Source organism: Primulina eburnea, chromosome 17 (assembly GCF_022965805.1).
Source record: "Primulina eburnea isolate SZY01 chromosome 17, ASM2296580v1, whole genome shotgun sequence".
NCBI lineage: Eukaryota > Viridiplantae > Streptophyta > Magnoliopsida > Lamiales > Gesneriaceae > Primulina > Primulina eburnea.
In genome coordinates, this window is record NC_133117.1 from 6,282,010 (window position 1) to 6,296,898 (window position 14,889).

At 33.6% G+C, this 14,889-nt stretch overlaps 2 protein-coding genes across 8 annotated transcripts; both read left to right on the plus strand.

Moving 5' to 3' along the window:
- Positions 1 to 486: 486 nt before the first annotated feature.
- On the plus strand, positions 487 to 5,966 carry LOC140818322 (suppressor of mec-8 and unc-52 protein homolog 2-like). The gene is made up of 11 exons (XM_073178248.1): positions 487 to 683; positions 949 to 1,092; positions 1,184 to 1,233; positions 2,667 to 2,781; positions 3,542 to 3,590; positions 3,681 to 3,770; positions 3,893 to 3,961; positions 4,040 to 4,163; positions 4,469 to 4,812; positions 4,934 to 5,317; positions 5,502 to 5,966. The coding sequence occupies exons 1-11, from the start codon at positions 637 to 639 to the stop codon at positions 5,778 to 5,780; spliced, it is 1,695 nt and encodes a 564-aa protein (XP_073034349.1). The 5' UTR covers positions 487 to 636; the 3' UTR covers positions 5,781 to 5,966.
- A 1,512-nt stretch (positions 5,967 to 7,478) lies between these two features.
- LOC140818226 (uncharacterized) lies at positions 7,479 to 11,932 on the plus strand. Of its 7 annotated transcripts, XM_073178125.1 has the most exons (6): positions 7,481 to 7,844; positions 8,364 to 8,583; positions 8,674 to 9,218; positions 9,678 to 9,878; positions 10,763 to 10,958; positions 11,510 to 11,932. In XM_073178125.1, the coding sequence occupies exons 2-6, from the start codon at positions 8,379 to 8,381 to the stop codon at positions 11,692 to 11,694; spliced, it is 1,332 nt and encodes a 443-aa protein (XP_073034226.1). In that variant the 5' UTR covers positions 7,481 to 7,844; positions 8,364 to 8,378; the 3' UTR covers positions 11,695 to 11,932. The 7 variants fall into 7 exon arrangements, with proteins under 7 accessions (XP_073034229.1, XP_073034226.1, XP_073034224.1 ...); XM_073178123.1 differs by having other exon boundaries at positions 7,482 to 7,844; positions 8,344 to 9,218; XM_073178121.1 differs by having other exon boundaries at positions 7,483 to 7,844; positions 8,364 to 9,218.
- The last annotated feature ends 2,957 nt before the right edge of the window (positions 11,933 to 14,889 follow it).

Sequence of the window (14,889 nt, forward strand, 5' to 3'; positions counted from 1 at the left end):
TCATAAGTTTACCTGAGATTGTACCTGAGGGTGCAGTAGCTTCCTTTCTGTTTCTGATATCTAACAATAGTTAGATGCACTTGTTTATATTCCAAAATTCTGGAATATTCTTTGTAAATTATTTTCTCGAACCGAAGTTCGTATTCATAATTTTTTCAAAATTCTCCTTCTCATACAATTAGTTACTAGTAATAATAAAATTTGTGTTTGAAATAAATCCACCTAAAGCTCTGATACTATTTTGAAAGCGTGAGGATCAATTAAACTTAAAATAGGAATAAGGGTATTTTTGTCCATTTTAAGGTATTAGGGAGTTTAAAGAAAGTTTTTTATATGTAGGGAGTTTGGGAAAAGTTGAGTTTGGATTTAGGGATTTATGAGCAATTTTCCCTTTTTAAAATTAAATTTTAGGATAATTTTGATATGTTCTCAAAAAAATTGGGGGGTAGTTGAGTGGTTAGACGCATGGAATGTCAAAGCCATTGAGGCAAATTTTTAACATGAGTTGATTTTATGTGTCAAACCAGTCGAGTGTCATATTTCCTCCGAAAAGCCCTAATTGTGAGGTTGAGAGATAAGGATCCCAAATGCAAAATTGAATAGCTAATATTGTATCTGCTTAGTACGTTCTCAGAAATGTCCTCGAAGCGTAATCACAAGGAGAAGGCCGTTCGCCGCCACCCGTACGTTTTTATTTCTGTTACCTTCTTTGTTTTCAAATTTTCAACTCGTAATCATATGTTCCAATTTGTTAATTACGTATGTTTCCAGTTAAATTTTGTTCTTCTGCTCCGTTTGGTTCGAATTGGGTTTTTGGCTTTTGTGTAGTGAGTGTATTAGGGTCTTTTGGAAGCTCATTTCTTTCGTTAATTATTTGTTAGAATGAGGGTAGGGAGTTTTTCTTTTGAGTTATGCTGGTTTCTGAGAGTGTGGATTTAAAATTTGCAGCAAAGAGGAGAAGCCGGAGGAGCCGGAGCTTCCAAGGTACAGGGACAGAGCGAAGGAGCGGAGAGAGGATCAGAATCCCGATTATGAGATAACTGAATTGACGTCCTTTCACGCTGTTGCACCCCCAGGAACTGTTGATCTCTTGTGAGACACTGCCAAATTTTGTCTCGAGATTTTGTTTGTTAAGATTGTTTTATTTTTGTGTGTCTAACTAACTATGCATCTGGTATTAAAGGTCTGCCGATGCCAATAAGTTATCTATTGAGAAGAGCAAGTATCTTGGAGGTATGAATTTTTAGATCGTTGGCTAGTTCTTGAATACATACTAAAATGAAATCCTTGGTATGCGAATTTTATGTTTATATTTTAGTTCGTTATGGAAGATAAATAACTATTCAGCTACATCAGTAGGCAAGAATAAAGAGCACAAGTGAATTTTTTTATTGTCTGTCCGTTTATCTTTCTTGGCCTTTGTTAGTTTGACCTACCTAGATAAACTCGAGCCAGCTAAATTTATTTTGGATGAACTTACAAATATGTTGAGCTTGATTTTTAGTTCTTATATTGATCTCCGATGAGATGAAGATGGGGCAACGTTAGAAATGCATAAAAAAAAGCTTTTGGATGTTATATTGATGTGTAAACGAATTTTTTGAAGTTTTGAAGGCACTTAATCGTCATGGAATTAGTATGATGAATGATGTTGCCCACGCTTGGTTTCTTTCCAGCGCCTGTGGGTATATTTTTTTAAAATTTTAAACTATAATGTTGTGTGTTGGAATATGAGAATAGAGTTTTTTTGGATTGATGATCATGTTGGCAGGGGGTAAAAGTGAAATGGAAATGAGGTTTTAAGAAAGAAAGTTAAAGCGAGACGGTAATAGTTTTCATTTTTTGAGATATAATATGTTTTAGAAATTGAAACAGAACATAGCCTTAGCTTTTAGAGCTTCCCCTTCTCTTGAAGAATAAATTTAAGAAGGGCATCTTTGAACTATTGTATCCAAACAAAAATTTATTTGTACTTCTTTTAAAATAACACTTTGAAAGTCATGCTTGATAATTTACTTTTGTAAGCTTAGTGTTTTGTATCTAAACATACCCAAATTTGGGTGTTTGGACTTGAGCAGCTCAACTTATTTTATTCAATTTTACTGAGACTGAGTTTGATGAACGGAAACATAATTTGGAATGGATTTTCATTGATTTTGTATTTCCATTCATTCTCTTGCAGTAATTCCTCGGTCGCTCGTTACTGTTATTGTTTTCGTCCGTGAAATCCAAGATCAAATTTCAAATTAAGTGTTTAAATCCCACTGTTTGAGTTTGTTAGGGTTTTCTGTATGCTTTAGTCATCAAGGGTAATCACAGATTCTTTTATTTGCAAAAACGTTTACTAAATTTGCCTCCATACCAACTTTATGTTACTTGTAAAGTTGAATTTGTAAACTATGGGTCAAATTCAAATGGCTTTGTTCAAGTCTGTAAATCCTGTGGTGATTATGCATTTGAATAGATTGGCGTTTTTAAACTATTTTTATCTCCAAAACATGGAATTTAATGATACTTTGACTCTAATAATATGGGGTTGTCTCCATCATCATGAAAACTTTTATAATTGGTTTATTCTTGATTGTCTAATGGAAAAATGAATCTGGATGTGGCTATTGCATTGTTTTAGTGGACTTCATTAATGGGTGGGTGATTGTTTTGATCAGGTGATGTCGAACACACACATTTGGTGAAGGGGTTGGATTATGCTTTGCTTCATAAAGTGCGAAGTGAAATAGACAAGAAGCCTGATGTTGGAGAAGAGACCGATGGAAAATACAAGCAAGTGTCTTTGTTTTGCTTCCAAGCACATAAATTTGTTGCGCGTGTTTTTTACTTCTGGGTCTGAGTTTGTGTTGGTTTGTCTTGGGAAACCACTTACGTGAAAATACTCTGCTAGATTATTAAAATTTCTTGTCTTTCCTTTTTATTTTTGTTATCCCGGTAACGTAGAAAACATGGCAATGGTTTTTTTTTTTGGTACAGAACTGGAAAATTATTCTCTTTTGGGAAGCCAATGTAAGACTCGGCTTATTGCTTATCTGTATCTGATATGCCAAAAATATGTTTTACGTTGGATGACATCTTCCTTGACTTGTTCCAAAAATTATTGGTTACCTGTTAAGAAATACGAGGATCTAAAAAGTGTGAGGAGGATCTCAAAGAACAAGCATTAATCTCTTTACAAGTTTGATGGAGGTAGTTGAACAGGACTATCTTTGTCGAGAATTGCAAACACTGATACTTTCTTGAATCTTATGCTGAACCACCTCTTTTAATAAACAGAGTCGACGACTGTATAGCATCTCCTGAAAGACCATCAAGGATAAACATTTTATTAATAATAATTTGGATCATGTTTCTTTGCAGTACAACAGGATAAGGTTTTGTTTAGAAGTTTCATAACTTGCAAGTTGTAACCAGATAATTGATAAAATGAATGTGCTGTATACACGCAGTCAAGCACTAGGTGCAAATTAAATGATATTCTTAAATTTATGTTTTCATTAACTTATGGACTGAGAATATCTCGTGTTAACAGAGGATCAAAAGATGATAAACCAGTAGCTTTCCGAACTGCATCAGCAAAGGTGTGCACATTTTTGTCTGGTTGTTATTTATTTTTCGAATTGCTGGATAATTTTGTTCTTTTGAAATAACTGCAATTATTTTTGTTACAGTCAGTTTATCAGTGGATAGTCAAGCCACAAACTTCCATCAAGACCAATGAAATGTTCCTCCCTGGGCGAATGTCATTCATATTTAACATGGTGTGACGATTTCTATATTTTTACGTTTGGTTATTTGTAGCTTATGAAGTTTTCCTTCTCTAATTGAATGAATTTGTGATTTGTGAGCTACCACTATTAAAAAAACATTGCTTATGTGGCAGGAAAATGGGTTTTCCCATGATATTCCAACCACTATGCACAGAAGTAAAGCTGATTGTCCTGTTCCTGAGGTATGACTTTTGTTTTTTACTTGGCAGTTGATATTCTTTATATGTTTTTTGTGAGAATTATTTTATTTTTTTCTCCAGGAAATGGTTACTGTCAGTGTTGATGGTTCAGTCTTAGATCGTATTGCCAAAATTATGTCATATCTTCGTCTAGGATCGTCTGGAAAAGTTCTCAAAAAGAAGAAGAAAGATAAAGATTCGAAAGGTGCTTTACATAAGTTTGCAGAACGTGATCCCAGTTTTTACATTTTTGTGCATATGATATTACTGGAGATAATCCTTGTAGTTCACTATCGATCATTTTCAGTCATGAATATTCATTACACTGACAAATTATTTAAGTACTCCCTGTAAAAGTGTAGGACAGAATAATGATTCCATATATAACATGGATGCAGCATCACGTTTTCTTATTTGCCACCTTTCTTATTCAGTTTATTTGTTTTATGCACGCTCTTATTTTTCTAAATGGTATAATTGCCTTTTATAATGTGGAATTGTAATATTCAGGGAAGCCATCAACTGTTTCTAATGGACACGAGGAAGATGAGAAATTGCCAAAATCTGATTTGCTGAAGAATCAAAATGGAAGGGAAATTCTACCACCACCTCCTAGAAAGAACCATATTGATCCAAAAGATAAACAGGTCCCAGCTGCTGTTAGGGAGGAAGAGGAGGATATTTTTGTTGGGGACGGCGTAGATTACTCTATTCCTGGTAAGGATATGAGCCAAAGCCCAATTTCAGAGGACATGGAAGAATCTCCTCGAAATAAGGATAGAACTTCCTACTTCACTGAACCGGCCTATGGTCCAGTTCCTCCCTCTGAACTATCTCATGGCTGGCAACAGACAGTGAGTGCCTTGGGTTTCAGTTTTGCATAAATAGTAACTTTATTATACCTTGTTCACCTTACTTAAATTTTCTACCCTTCATTTTAAAAGTTCCACTTCTTAAAAGTTGTTTCTTCCTCAGAACGGATATGATGCATTGCAAGCTCAAGCATTGGCTGGTGGCTATCAAGGAGAGTGGCAGGACTACCAATATGCTGAACAACTTGTGTACCCTGAGCAATATCTACAGCAAGAAATTCAGGCATATGAAATGCAAGGTGGATTAGATGTTCAACTCGAACCACAGTTGATGACTCAGGAAGAGAAGGATAGAGGCTTAGGATCCGTGTTTAAGAGGGACGATCAGCGACTCCAACAACTAAGGGAGAAAGATGCCCGAGAGAAGGATCCAAATTTTATTTCCGAGAGTTACTCTGAGTGCTACCCGGGTTACCAAGAATATAACCGGGCAATTGTTGACAGTGATGATGATGATGATTTATCCAAAATGGATATGGGAGGACGAGTAAGTATTTTTCTTCTGTTACCAAATATGAACAGAAATCAACACTACATATATCCTTGACATTCCCGGGTTCACAAGAAACCTTTTTTATGTGGCTTTATTTCAGCTTTGATTTGTGCAACAAACAGTTCTGATTTTTTTGGGATGGTAAAACAAGTTCGGAATTTTCTTTTAACTTTTGCAGGCGAAGGGACGACTCCACCGGTGGGACTTTGAGACAGAAGAAGAATGGGCAAAATACAATGAGCAGAAAGAGGCCATGCCTAAAGCTGCATTCCAGTTTGGTGTGAAGATGCAAGACGGGCGGAAGACCCGAAAACAGAATAGAGATCAGAAACTTAACAACGACCTGCACAAGATAAACCGAATTCTTGCCAGAAAGAACTCGGAGAAGGGAGAGAGAAACGATGATGGAGGGGTGTACGACGATGACTCTCATCCTGGAAAGAAGCTTAGAATATGAAGTGCGAAACTATTTTCAGGGTAATATGTTATGCCGAGTTTTTGAGTCGTTTTGTGTAATTTAGCGTTTGGTTCGTGGAAAAAGAGCGGAAAATTTGCGTTCTCTTCAATGTTGGTATTGTGTCTGTTTTGGACGGTAAAAATATGGGTTTTTTTTACTTATTTTTAGTGTTATGAATTGTGGTCGAGACGGCTGTTTATGCGGTAGGTGTCTCTTGAGCACCTTGCTGTGGTTCGGGGCTAACCTGTGGGCAAGGTGGTCAGTGATTTTAAAATATTAGTCATTTTAAAATATTTGTCAACTATCGAAGTCAATTAATTTAAAAAAAAAATCAAAATCAATCAATTTAAAAAATTATATATAATAAATAGTATGTCTCTTATGAGACAGTTTCACGAATTTTTTTCTGTAAGACGAGTCAATTTTTTCGATATTCACAACAAAAAGTAAAGTTCTTAACATAAAAAGTAATTTTTTTATGAATGATCTAAATAAAATATATGTTTGTCAAAATACGATCTGTGAAACCGTCTCGAACAAGTTTTTGCTTATAATAAAATCAATTTTCACTCTTTTTTTAATATATTTTTGTTTCTATTGTTTTCCACTATCAGTAATCATTTGTTTAAAATCGTCTCTGGTTGTCGTTATCTTTTACCATTTTAATTATCTTGTTAGTTTATATTTATACATTATATGTATTTTGTCTAGATTATATTATATTTTTTGAAGTTTTTTTTAATGTATAAATATTATTTAATTATATATTAAATAAAAAATGATTATTTGTAAATACGTTACATGATTATATATAATTATTTATTAAAAATTGTTAAAAAAAATTCAACCATCCAGAAGACGGAGGCGGAAGGGGGTCACTGATCTCTCCATTGAATATTGTTATTTTTCAATCTTTAGTGAACACAGAAATCCTATTTAGTTTCTCATAACGATTTTTTTAACTCTTGATTTATTATTTTATCATGTAATATATTTATATCATCTTATAATTGTAAATTTTTTAAATCATATATAAAAAAAATCGACTGACTAATATTTGTGTGTGCGTGTGTGTATATATATATAAATGAATTTTAACCATCAAGATGGATATAATTTTATATAGGCAAAAACTTGTGTGAGACGATCTCACGGGTCGTATTTGTGAGACGGATCTCTTATTTTAGGTCATTTATGAAAAAATATTATTTTTTATGCCACAGATTAAGATCCGTGAGACAGTATATATATATATATATATATATATATATATATATATATATATATATATATATATAACACTTGGTAATAAATTTTTAAAGCATTTTCTTAAAAATATATTTTTTTTAAAAAATGAATTTTAACCATCAAGATGGATATAACTCATCAATTATTGATTTTAAATATATAATTGTTTGGCAAAAACTTGTGTAAGATGGTCTCACGAGTCATATTTGTGAGACGGATCCCTTATTTGTGTCATCTATGAAAAAGTATTACTTTCTATGCTAAGAGTATTACTTTTTATTGTGGTCATCCATGAAAAGTATTACTTTCTATGCTAAGAGTATTACTTTTTATTGTGAATATCCGTAGGGTTGATCCGTTTCACGAATTAAGATCCGTGAGACGGTCTCACATAATACTACTCTAATTGTTTTTGCTTCTAAAAGAATTATTTTTTCACTTTCCAAAAACAGGAAAAAGGAAATTGAGGTTTATAGTTGATGCTTTATCCTCCGAGTCCAGCAATAAACGTGTCGTTTCAGCCAAAAAGAAAATCCCTTTTCCTTCACTCAAATTACGACACAATTAGGCGATCTCCTCCTCAATTTTTTATTGATTAATCTTTTACAGTGTGTTTGCCAACATGGAATTGGAGGGAATTTAATGGGATTTGGAATTACAAATACCATTTTAGTGTGTGGTAAAATGGGATTGATAATCGACGGTTGCAAAATTGGTAGGATTTCGTGGAATTTCATGAGATTTTAGTTTTATCTCCGTAAACCCTAAATTGAATTGATTGAATTCTGCGATTACGTATTGGCAGCAATTGTTCCGGTAACTAACTCTTTCTTCCTCGCCGCCTTCTTATTTTATCTAAAAATTTAAAATTTGGTTGTTTTGTAATTTGTGAAGGGAGCAGATTGTTTGAGTTTTTTCCAGCTTCTTGTGTTTATTTCTGCTGATGTTATATTTAGTTTGATGGCTCAATTATGCAGCTGCGGTTGTTTTTTTTTTAAAATGTTTCAGGACACTTCACTCTATGCTGTCATAACTAACTTAGCTCTTTGCTTGCAGTTGCTTTGAAAATGTGTAATATCAGATTCTTGGTTTCATGGGCGATTTGCTTAGAATTGTTATTTTTGCCTTGGTAGCAATCTTGTTTCTGTAGATGTGCATTTACAACGCTCAACTTGCTTTCTTACATTAGTTTCCATGTTTAACTTTATTAGAAGTACTAGTTTTGCTGGTCTCTTTGGCTTTTGGTTATTTAGATGATATGCGAGAAATCTTGATGTAATTGCTTATTTTGTTTTCCTATTTCCTTTTTCTTTAGTGCATCGTTGTTGTTTATAGGCTGGTTCGTGATTTATGGCAGCATCGAATGGGAAAGTCATGTACTCTTCTATTTCGAATGTAGAAAGGGGAAATAAAAAAATCACATTTGTAGATGACTTCGATGATGATCCCTGGTCTGCTGCGCCTGAAGGGCCAAACATGGAGGGCTTGAGTAAAAAAGTATCATATCCATTGCCACATGGTTCTGATGATTTTATGGATGAGGGGTATGACTCTGGTGAGGATAGATACACCCTTGTGCGTCACAGTGGCACCCCTGAGGTGAACCTAAGGAATGTATTGAATGGGATGTTTGCTATCCTGACAGGGCGTAATAAAGACTTTTCCAATCTCAGCAACAGCTCAAATGTTTCGTTTCTCGGCTCTTCAAATAATGGAGAGACATTCTTGCACCCTTCAGTTTACATACCAAGTGCTCCCCCACTTCTTGAACAGAATGCTTTTGATTGTAATGCTTATAAAGAAATTTTAGAAGCCGAACCACCTGAATGGCTTCCAGACAGCTCCACAACAGTTTGTATGCAGTGCAATACTCCATTTACGGCTTTGACTAGAGGAAGACACCATTGTCGCTTTTGTGGACGTATCTTTTGTAGAGCGTGCTCAAAAGGCAGGTGCTTATTACCAGCTAAGTTTAGGGAGAGGAATCCACAGAGGGTGTGTGACACCTGCTACGATAGGCTTGATCCATTGCAGGGTGTTTTAATCAACACCATTGGCAACGCTGTACAGGTTGCGAAGCATGATGTATCGGATTGGACTTGCTCAAGAGGATGGATTAACCTTCCACTGGGTTTGTCCATGGAGCATGAAATATATAAGTCGGCGAATACATTGAGGAGCTTTTGCCAGGTTCAGTTCCCATGCTTTTACATACTTTCTCGTAAGTTAATGGTTGTATTAATTTACAGACAAACCTCGAGTTACCAATTGTTGCAACCACATTATGTTCTAATACAAAATCCACGGGATAGAATAATATAAGGATTAAGAACCTACCAGAAAGATTTAAATTAAGAAATATAGTTGAAAATGACAAATAAATAAAGAAAATTATTATGATTTATGATAGAACCCTTGAACAGATCAGGATTTTCCTCAAAAGCAGTAGCTGTTGTTGAAACTTCCCCTAGCATTGGTAGAGTCCTGAAAGATGATAAAAATAATAACATGCTCTCAAATCCAAAATAAACTCTAACCTACCCTAAGGTGGCTTTCAAAACCCTAATGGACCTGCAGTTGGGCTGAAAACAATTTAATGTTTATGAGTGACCATCTGTATAAATTGAAATCAAATTGTATATTGCACAGACTGCTAGATTGAACCCTGAGAAGTCAATTCCTGCTGCTGTTTTAAGAGGAGCGAGAGGTTTAGCTATCCTAACAGTTGCAAAAGCTGGAGTGCTACTTACATACAAATTTGGAACAGGATTAGTTGTCGCTAGGAGGTCAGATGGGTCGTGGTCTGCACCATCTGCTGTACTTTCTGTTGGTTTGGGATGGGGTGCCCAGGTATTAACAAAAGTTGTTGTTATTATTGAAATAAGAAATATCTTACGTGAAAAATTCGATTAAATCTGAACAGTCTTTTTCTCAAATGCCGCTTCAGTAATAATTGAATATGGTAAAGAGGATTTGGATGCACGAGTTGTGGCATTGTTCTTGGTAATTGGACTTAGATGGTGTTTTGTTCAGCTTATAAGATATTCAAAACAACTTACAAGTTGTTTGAGAGTTTATAAGTTCTTAAAAGTTGTTTGGTAAATATTTTAAAAATGATCTTATAAATAGTTGAAATAAGCTATTTGACATTAAAAAATTTGGGGTACCTCAACTTATTTCAAAAGATATTATTTGAATAACTTTGAAAGGCCGAATTGTCCTTATTAATTTTATCATGTCTCAAATATACTCTCATATGATATATCCAGCAAAATTAATTTTAAAACTATATGTAACAGTAATAATTTGATTTGACTTTTTTTATGATAATAATATTATTTTAGAAAAAATAACTATTTATTTTTATAATATCACTTCCTTTTTGGTAATTATTATATAAAAAACTTATAATACAAAATCTATCAACAACTTAAGTTTCGTTGTCTTATTTTGTACAAACACTTTAACAACTTATTTGACATCACTGCTTATGAGCTCCTAAAACAACTTATAAAATATAAAAGCTTATAAGATGTTTAAATAAGTTTAGTTAAACATCCTTTTAATCCAGCTCTTTCATTATGATATCCTACTAATTTGCATTTCTCATTTATTAAAACTTGATAAGTTGCTAGTATGCCAAAATGGACTTCTGTTTTTGAAGTGAATGGCTGTTCATTTGGATATGCAAGTTGTGTCACCTCTAGTTACTGCAGACTTTTATGTGATTACAGGTTGGGGGTGAACTCGTGGATTTCATTATTGTCCTACGTGACCATGACGCTGTGAAAACATTTTGTAGTCGCGTGCATTTTTCTCTTGGTGCTGGTTGCAGTGCTGCAGCTGGACCGATAGGGAGAGTTTTAGAAGCAGATCTGCGAGCTGGAGATAAAGGTTCTGGCATGTGCTACACGTATAGTTGTAGTAAAGGTACAATGTTCTTGATTATACTCTTGTGGATTTTTCAAATAGCTGAATGTCAAAATCATGGTGTTTTTTTGTTCTTAAACTGAATTTATGTTGCTACTCTCATTCAGAGCGATGATTCCTGATGAAGGATAGAACAAATAATAACCTATCTTTTGTTGATTAACAAGTAAAAGCCATTGCATGTAACTCTTTTAAGAACTAATAGTGTCGTGAGGGAATTTTGGATCAGAAGCATGATGTTTTATGACATTGCTAGCATATTTTGATAACTGGTGGTTGTACATCGCAACTTGATGATTGGTCTCTTGCTTTCTTGTCCTTTCCATTTTCTTTTACGTATTCTGATAATGAAATACACTGGAAACTGGCATATTCATGTACTAATTTATTTTCGGATTAGTAGATGTTCAAACCTTTTCACTAAATTATCAGTGCAACCATTATTTGTGGAACATTAATTTCTACCTAAATCTTCACTCTATTGGCGAGTTCTCGACTCTTTCAGAGAAAAAACAGTTGAATGAAACGTGTATTTGGTGTGGGTATGTCAGGTGCTTTTGTGGGTGTCTCACTTGAAGGGAACATTGTTGCCACAAAAATGGATACAAATCTTCGCTTCTACGGTGATCCATATCTCACTACTGCTGATATTCTACTTGGGACAGTGGACAGACCAAAGGCCGCTGAACCATTATATGCTTCTCTTAGCGACCTTTACTCTAAATTGCAATGCTAGTTCCATCTGCTTATTCAAATATGCAGCCTTTATAAGGTGAGAACTTGGTAAAAATGTCGCGCAATTATGCCTGTGTGCGTGTGTTGAATCTCACTTTGCAACTATTGTGAATATTGTTGTTATTCCCATGTGATATTCCTAAAGGTTAGCTACAGGGTAAAGGTTCGAATACTTGTATATATATAAGAAATGATATATTTGTGTTTCATGATTATCAAAGAAGAAGTTCTACTGACTACTGTCTATCTGCAGGAACCAATTTGCTAAGTTGTGCACTATGATTTGTTTTCTAGTACTTGTGTAAGAAATTAAGGAATTTTTTTTTTAATGAAACTGTTTGGGAAAATTATTCTGTGCAATAATTTAATGAGAATATAATGTGAATTCTGAATTATTATTGAATGTGTCTCATTTGAGACCGTCTCACGGATCCTAATCTGTGAGACGGGTCAACCCTATTCATATTCACAATAAAAAGTAATATTCTTAGCATAAAAGATAATATTTTTTCATAGATGATCCTATTAAGAGATCTGTCTCACAAATATGATCCGTGAGATCGTCTCACACAAGTTTTTGCCATTATTTTTTGAGGGAGGAGCTTTTTCCCACGAGTAGGTCTCTTGTGAGACGGTCTCACGGATCTTAATATGTGAGACGGATCAACTCTACCGATATTCACAATAAAAGTAATACTCTTAGAATAAAAAATAATATTTTTTATGGATGACCCAAATAAGATATCTGTCTCACAAAATATTATCCGTGAGATCGTTTCACACAAATTTTTGTCTTTTCTCACACCTGAAAAAATCTGAACCCCAGAAACTCGACCAGACGTCTACCTCTACTAGAATCATTGAACAATCAATTCTAAATTATTTGATTGTATAGGTTGGTGATAAAATTTGGCTCAATTTTTTTTCTAGGTTCTTATCTACCAGATACAGCTAAAAAAATCAATTCAAGGCTAAAATATTTTTTATTGGAGATATCTAAATTTGCACATATAACATAAATAAATTAGTAGGTAAAAACTTGTGTGAGACGGTTCTACGGGTCGTATTCGTGAGACGGATTTTTTATTTGGGTTATCCATGAAAAAATATTACTTTTTATGCTAAAAGTATTATTATTTATTGTGAATATAGGTAGAATTGACATGTTTCACAGATTAAGATCCGTGAGACTGTCTCATATGAGATCCACTCAAATTAATATGCGACTTACCTTGCGTTGTCTTGAGCACAATGGGAATCTGTCATTACCCTTTCGTATCTTTTTCCAAATAAAATCTTTGGAAAGTTGTATTCGAATTCTAATTCTTCATATTTTGAAAATCAATATGTCAAAAAAAGAAATTTATAGGCTTAACATTTCCCCCATCCTCCTATTAGTTCATCTTGTCTTTCAGTTTCTATACAACAACAGTTAAGCAGTTTTATCTCACTAATGAGGTCGATGATTTTTTTGAGAAGTTGAGTTAATAAAGATATAATGAAATATTCGTAGTTAAAAGAATTGAAAGAATTTAGTCATTTACAATCGACGATATATAAAGGGTGCATTTGGACGAAAGAATTTGATGAACTTGGATTTCAAAATTTTAATCTACATACACTGAACATACTCTGATGATTTTTGAATATATGGATTTGAAATTCTTTGGTTTTCATTTTTAGTTGATTTTTTTTATTAATTGACAATGGATTTTAAATTCATAGTTCGTTGAGTCATTTGAGATCTATTTATTCTTACTGATTCTTTATCCAAGCGTAATCATTTAATCCCAAAAACATATATAAAAGAAATGAATAATCTGATGGATCTTGTGGTCACGAATATTTCCTTAAAAATTATTCTATATATATATTTTATAATAATTCAATATTTAAAATTAGTTATTTATAAAATATTAATTACCCACACACATATATATAGACATACACTAATAGTTAATTTTCCACGATATTGTGAAATTTCAATATTGCATTTCATGACATTTACTTGTATTTTTTTCAAAACTTTGGCCAAAATTTTATAGACTTTAAAATATTCCAAAATTTCAACATTGTGGGGAAAAATTTATTCATAAAAAATTTATACTAATTTTTTTTTTATAACTTTACAACCTACAAGCATTATCTTTCGATACACACTGGGTAAACTCCTAGATTATAACAATATCTTGCAAACTACATTAATCAAGTAAATGATACCTAATTTTATTATTATTAAATACCAAATTTTGATTAGATCTAATCACGGGCTGGTCCGGGTCTTGTCCTATCGCGGACCTGGCTTCAGGCATCCTCGGTGCCCGAAAATGCTTCTACTACATTGATTTCTCCTAAGCAATACAAGAAGATTTCGGAAAGCAATGTCTGCTTATTTTCTAATGGTGCCAGACCAGTGTTCTTCCACGACGATACTGCACAGTGACTCTCAATCAGACCTAGCTGAAGAAAACATACATTAAAAGGTGCCTACATAATCAGAGAACTTTCATTTGAACCTTGGTACGTCAAGTAAGTTTCGGTGGGATCTTTTTTTGCCCGATAATTTTCTGTAAATGCATAGATGCCAAAATGTCTCCGGTATCAATTGAAATATAGTTCCTGTTTTGCATGCAAATAATTTCTTACAAAACATTTCTCGATGGCATGGGGTTCCGATTTCTCCTTCCATTTTGACTTTTGCTTCTTTTTGTGCTGTCAATCTAAAGCCTGTTGCATGTAACTTAAGAAACACTTTCATATTAATCCTAACCAGTTGCATCGAGAATTTAAGTGCATATCATCGACGAGAACGTTGCAACCTTAAAAATGATAAATAGTAATAATAATAACAATAATAATAATAATAATAAGAGGTTTACAAAGTTTTTTTTAAAAAAAAGAAGAAGAGAGATTTACCCTCTGATACACGGGATTGCACAAATTATCCAAGAGCTTGACACTGGCAAGTGATTTTAAAAGTAGAATATTACATGAAAAATCTTTGAATTCATGCATAGTTGGCTTAAGAATTTAAATTCATCACTCTAAATGGGACCAATGCATCAAAATTTACTCTTGCTCTTCTTTTACTACTTATATTTCACTGCGTATAAAACGCTTCAGATTGAATAGCCAATCAAACCAAGCATGGTTCTCGCCCTTGCTTGAAACGAATTCATTAGTTTCAAAAAACAGT

Coding starts and splice junctions, on each gene's coding strand:
- LOC140818322 (XM_073178248.1), top strand. CDS start 637: ATGTCCTCGAAGCGTAATCACAAGGAGAAGGCCGTTCGCCGCCACCC. Junction 2,782..3,541: donor GAGACCGATGGAAAATACAA/GCAAGTGTCTTT, acceptor TCGTGTTAACAG/AGGATCAAAAGATGATAAAC. Junction 3,962..4,039: donor CTGATTGTCCTGTTCCTGAG/GTATGACTTTTG, acceptor TTTTTTCTCCAG/GAAATGGTTACTGTCAGTGT.
- LOC140818226 (XM_073178123.1), top strand. CDS start 8,379: ATGGCAGCATCGAATGGGAAAGTCATGTACTCTTCTATTTCGAATGTA. Junction 9,219..9,677: donor CATTGAGGAGCTTTTGCCAG/GTTCAGTTCCCA, acceptor TATATTGCACAG/ACTGCTAGATTGAACCCTGA. Junction 10,959..11,509: donor CACGTATAGTTGTAGTAAAG/GTACAATGTTCT, acceptor TGGGTATGTCAG/GTGCTTTTGTGGGTGTCTCA.